This window comes from Gossypium raimondii, chromosome 11 (genome assembly GCF_025698545.1).
Source record: "Gossypium raimondii isolate GPD5lz chromosome 11, ASM2569854v1, whole genome shotgun sequence".
Taxonomy (NCBI): domain Eukaryota; kingdom Viridiplantae; phylum Streptophyta; class Magnoliopsida; order Malvales; family Malvaceae; genus Gossypium; species Gossypium raimondii.
The window spans coordinates 37,597,639-37,602,727 of NC_068575.1; the positions used below are offsets into that span (position 1 = coordinate 37,597,639).

The following is a 5,089-nucleotide window of genomic DNA, read 5'->3' on the forward strand; positions in this document are numbered from 1 at the left end:
GATGGCTTAGGGGAGGAAGATGACAACTTCCCACTAAGTGTTTTCTTTATATACTAATATTAAACCTTATTTAATCTTAATTAACCTTAATTTATTCTTTAATTAAACTATTTTTAATTAATAATTTAACCTTAAACCGTTTATATTACCATCCACTAGCTATATGAAAACAATGGTTTAATAGCCATTTTAGTCCATAGGATAATTACTATCTAGGTCCCAAAGTCATTTCCTAATTAAAAGTATATAGATGAATTGAAATTCGATTAAGAAAGTTTAAGAACCAATTTAAAATGAGAATTACAGTAATTAACTTTAAATTTTTTATAAATATTAATAATTTAGACTAAAATATAAATTTAATAATTGTAATAAATTTGACCAGTTAATTATATTTAAAAAATTAAATATAAGAAAACTTAAAACTGGGAAGTAGGGGAATCTTATGTAAAAGAGAAAAGAAAATTTTCCAATGGTGGAGCGACAAGCATTCGCGGAAACACGGGGCCGCTCATGCCCAGGACTTTGGAATCTATAACCTCTTCACTTCCCCCCATACCAAGGAACTGTTCCCACACTAAACCCACTACTCCCCACTAACCCAACCCCCTAACTCAACTCAACCCCTGGGTTTACTCTCCCCTGCCCCCCCCCCCTCCCCTTTAAAACCCTTCTTCCTCTCTCATTTCTCACCCTTATTCTATCTCTCTTCCATTTCTCCATTGTTAACACCAGCCAGCCACCCTGCCTGCGAAGCCAAGTTTCAGAGAGTACATTGGTTTTCATGCCAAGCCAGGAAAAGGGTAGTACTACATAGTTGTTGAGTTAAGTCTTGAATCTTGAGTCCGATCATGAGTTGCAACGGCTGCCGAGTCTTACGGAAAGGCTGCAGTGAGTCTTGTATATTACGTCCTTGTTTGCAATGGATTGAGAGCCCTGAAGCTCAAGGCCACGCCACTGTTTTCGTTGCCAAGTTTTTCGGCCGTGCTGGTCTCATGTCTTTTATTTCAGCCGTTCCTGAATCTCAACGCCCTGGTATGCCCATGCCGTCTATCTTTTCTCTCTTTTTTTCTTCTCTTATTGTTTCTCATACCAAATTCTGACTCCAATTGCTTCTTAATCTTTGGATCAGCTTTATTCCAGTCGCTGTTGTTCGAAGCTTGTGGGAGAACAGTGAACCCTGTGAACGGAGCCGTGGGGCTTTTGTGGAACGGAAACTGGCACGTTTGCCAAGCGGCGGTGGAAACCGTCCTGCGAGGAGGATCTCTACGTTCCATGCCTGAACTCATGGCTCCGACGCCAGCATCCGACGAAGCGTCCGAAGCCACGTGCACGGACATGTGGAAGTTGCGAGAGACATCCACGAATCTGAACTCCAACTGTCGATTCTCAAATTCGAGATCCAGGGTTTCACCCAAGCGTAAAAGAGTCGAAGAAGAATTCAAGAAGCTACAGCCCTCTGATCTAGATCTTGGCTTGACCCCGAGCTTTACGGGCAAGCGAGTTACCGATAATCGTCGACCAGGGACTCCGTCTATGAACTCGGAGGAATCTGTGACGACGACGTGCTTCGAAAGTGTTTTTGCAGATCAACAAGGGCAAGGCAGCAGAGGAACTGATAAAAAATTACTCAAGTTGTTTGTTTGAAGAGGAGGGTTTTTTTTCTTTTTGGAATGATCTAGTTTCGATGTAATATTCTTCATTTCTACCACTACCACCACCGCAACCGGGGTTTAGATTATTTTTGGATACTTCTGGGGAGGGGTTTCCCCGGAAATGAATTTTCCGGCGAGTTTGTGTATTACCGGCACATGGGATTTCTCTCTTTTTCTTTTTACTTTTTTTTGGGATTATTTTTTGGTGTTAAAAGCTGTGAAATTAGAGAGAAAAATGAGAATCTGTCGGTGATCCTTTAAAATCAATTTTCTTTGGCTACTATGTAACCCTTCTCTTTTCATGATCTTTGTGTTTAAGTCATGAATGTATGCATGGCATGAATAAATCAGACTTATATTTTTCCCAGTTAATGATTTTAGATGAGAGATCATGCTTTAGTTGTTTTGTTTTTTAAGAATTTCTGATTGGTCAGGAAATTATCAAGTATACCCCACTATTTATTTCTGATCTAAATCATCATCCACTCTTTAATTAATACCAAGACTTCAACATATGTTTCCACTCTTAATGGCCATATATTTATGTGATTCACAAATTTTAATATTTAACTATGACGCTCATATTAAATTCAATATCTGTGAGAAGTGTTATATATATTTGAGTTGAAGTTTTAAATTTTTGTACTATTGCATTCAAGTCCATATATTTATTAATGTTATAGGCAGCCCATTGATGGCCGACAAATTACAAGTTGAGGGTCGAAATATATTTCATCATCAGTGAAGTCAGCACATGTAACTTCCAAGCAAATCTAGGGAGTTGGTTTCAAGCATTGACCCATCCATCCATCCATCTCCTCTCCTCTGAAAAAGTAGGAAGATAAAATTGATCTTGTGAGGCAAAATACGTGGCAATGAAGTGTATGCCTCCATTTTCATTGGAGGAAAAGATTAAAGCAGGCAAACAATGTTTCGGCATAACCAACAAAACTAGGGTCTTTGGTCTGGCTGCTGTTGTTGTGTACATAAACTGTGAATTCATCCCCCTCTCTCCATATAAATATATAAATCCAAAATTTTCTTCAAAGCTCACTCATTGCATTCCAAAACTGGCTGGCTCTACGGGAACTCACTATTATTATTATAAATATAAATCCATGGTGATGGTTATCCACAACAAATTCACATTTGCATAAAAGGAAAAGAAAAAAGGTGCAGTGTGGCGATAGGGAAATGAATGAGTTTAGGAAAGGGCAATAGAGAAAACGGATGGGATGGGGCCTTTGGGACCTTTCGGCGGCTTTTGGAGAGTGCAAAGAGACGTAGATGGTGAAACTCATACTTTGAAAGAATCAGGGAATTATGGTTTACATTTTATTTATTTATTTGAGGAGGGTGAGACAAGGGGGCGGTGTAGAATGGGACCTACAAAACTTTGCAATTTCTACGTCTCATTTACCCAATCAGATGTCAATGGTACGGTTCATGTCAGACATGAGTTTTGGCCTTCGACTTGCCTTCTCTCCTATTCAATGTAAATAAATCAAAAATCATCCTTCATATCCATTATTGGTCAAGTCTTCATTTATTTAAAAAATAATAATAATATCATCATTATATCAAAAATAATATGGTAGCTTCAAATCTATGCCCACTCAAACTTAATTTAATCTCTATCATTCAACTAAGGTTTCATTAGCCTCAAGTTTTTTCTTTATAAAACACCTGTTTAATTTTATCTTTTAATAATTGAGGAACATAAATAAAATTGTTTGAGATTGAAACCAAATTTTTATAGTTCATTATGATCTTACAAATTATTCTCTCTTTTCGAAAAACAAATTTGTCAAGTTCTCAATTCCTTTTATAGTCAAAATTTTAAATTCTGACTTTTTATTCTTTAAAATTTGTCACTAGTAAAAATTTAAAAATATATCTTAAAACTTTGAATAAAATATTTTAAATTTAATTAGTTAAAATATTTACAACAATTAAGGTTAAATTTTAAAACTTCAATATAAATGTCAATTGTGACATTTTAATTTAATTGAGACAAAGATAATGATATGGTTAAATGTAATTTTATTTTGAACTTTATTTTATTTTTTGAAATTGTACTTTGCTAGAAATTGTGGGCTTGACGTACCTAATGTTTCTCCAATTTAATTAATTAATATTTGAGGAAGTTTATGAGTATTTTAAAGTAGAGAAAATATTTGATTTATTGTGAGTGTTAAATCTTAACTGATAAGATAATACATCATTGTTAGAATAAAACAAGAAAAAATTGAAGGGTTTAAAATAAATAGTAATACCTTTATTTAAAAATAAATATTAATTATAATAATTAAACATAAATAAAAAAACTCAAAATTTGAAACTCAAAACCCAAAATCTCAAATTTAAACTCGAAATTCAAAATTCAAAACCTGCAAAAAATCATAATTAATAATTAATTATATTTAAATAAATTTAATAGTACTTAATTTTAAAATTTTTTATTTTACACTAGTATTAATTATTATTAAGTGATAGAGTATTATCCTATATTAACCCTTTCAAACACGAGAATAGATTGTATGGAATCTGTGATCATATGTTATCTTTATCCTTTTTAATAGAAAATAACAAATCAGATTTTCCTCCCGATTTTCAATTTTCTTTCTCTTGAAAAGATTCAAATCCAACTAAAAATAATAAAAATAAGGAGGAAAAATCTGATTTATTATTCTTCTATTAAAAAAATAAAATAACATAGAATTATAATTTCATACAATATCTTCTCTTTAAATACATATAAAACATCTGAAATTAACTCAATTTAATACAATAACCTTAATTAACTAGTCAGCACCTTTGATTTGGATCATCAAAATCGAATTAAAAATTTGTGAAGACATCATAGGAGTCAAGAAATGTCAACTCAACTTTTTAATAAAAAAGGTAATTGTATGTATTAGTTTCTATAATAATTTAATTAACTATTCCCTCCACTTGAGGGTATTGTTTCATTTCATTTCCTTTCATATTGGGAATTGGTGGGTTCCATTTCATCAAATCATCCCATTAATTATTGTAAATATAAATGTTGAGGAGTGGGTCCAATAGTTATTCATGAAACTAAGAAACTTTAGCTAATATTAGTAAAAACCTTCATAAATGAGAAACTAGGTACCAAGAGCAAAGAAAAAAATTTGAAGAGAAATAGCGGTTTTCTTAAATATTTTGAAAAAAAGACACTAAAGACAGAAAGGATTGTATGAAACAGGAGCGTCATATTATCTTATATTTCTTTTAATTATTTAATAATATTTTATATTATTTAGTTTTAATGACAAATTTGATTACTAATGTTTACATATTTTGTCAAAATGATCATAATTGTAATTTTGATACTTTTTGGCCATCAACCTTTGTTCTTTTTTAATTATTTTTAAAATAAATTTGATGAAAGTATCGTTAAAAAGTTAACG

General features: G+C 32.4%; 1 protein-coding gene across 1 annotated transcript; it reads left to right on the forward strand.

Moving 5' to 3' along the window:
- Positions 1-690: 690 nt before the first annotated feature.
- LOC105804011 (LOB domain-containing protein 38) lies at positions 691-2,027 on the forward strand. The gene is made up of 2 exons (XM_012636487.2): positions 691-1,035; positions 1,133-2,027. The coding sequence occupies exons 1-2, from the start codon at positions 852-854 to the stop codon at positions 1,645-1,647; spliced, it is 699 nt and encodes a 232-aa protein (XP_012491941.1). The 5' UTR covers positions 691-851; the 3' UTR covers positions 1,648-2,027.
- The last annotated feature ends 3,062 nt before the right edge of the window (positions 2,028-5,089 follow it).

Coding starts and splice junctions, on each gene's coding strand:
- LOC105804011 (XM_012636487.2), top strand. CDS start 852: ATGAGTTGCAACGGCTGCCGAGTCTTACGGAAAGGCTGCAGTGAGTCT. Junction 1,036..1,132: donor TCCTGAATCTCAACGCCCTG/GTATGCCCATGC, acceptor TCTTTGGATCAG/CTTTATTCCAGTCGCTGTTG.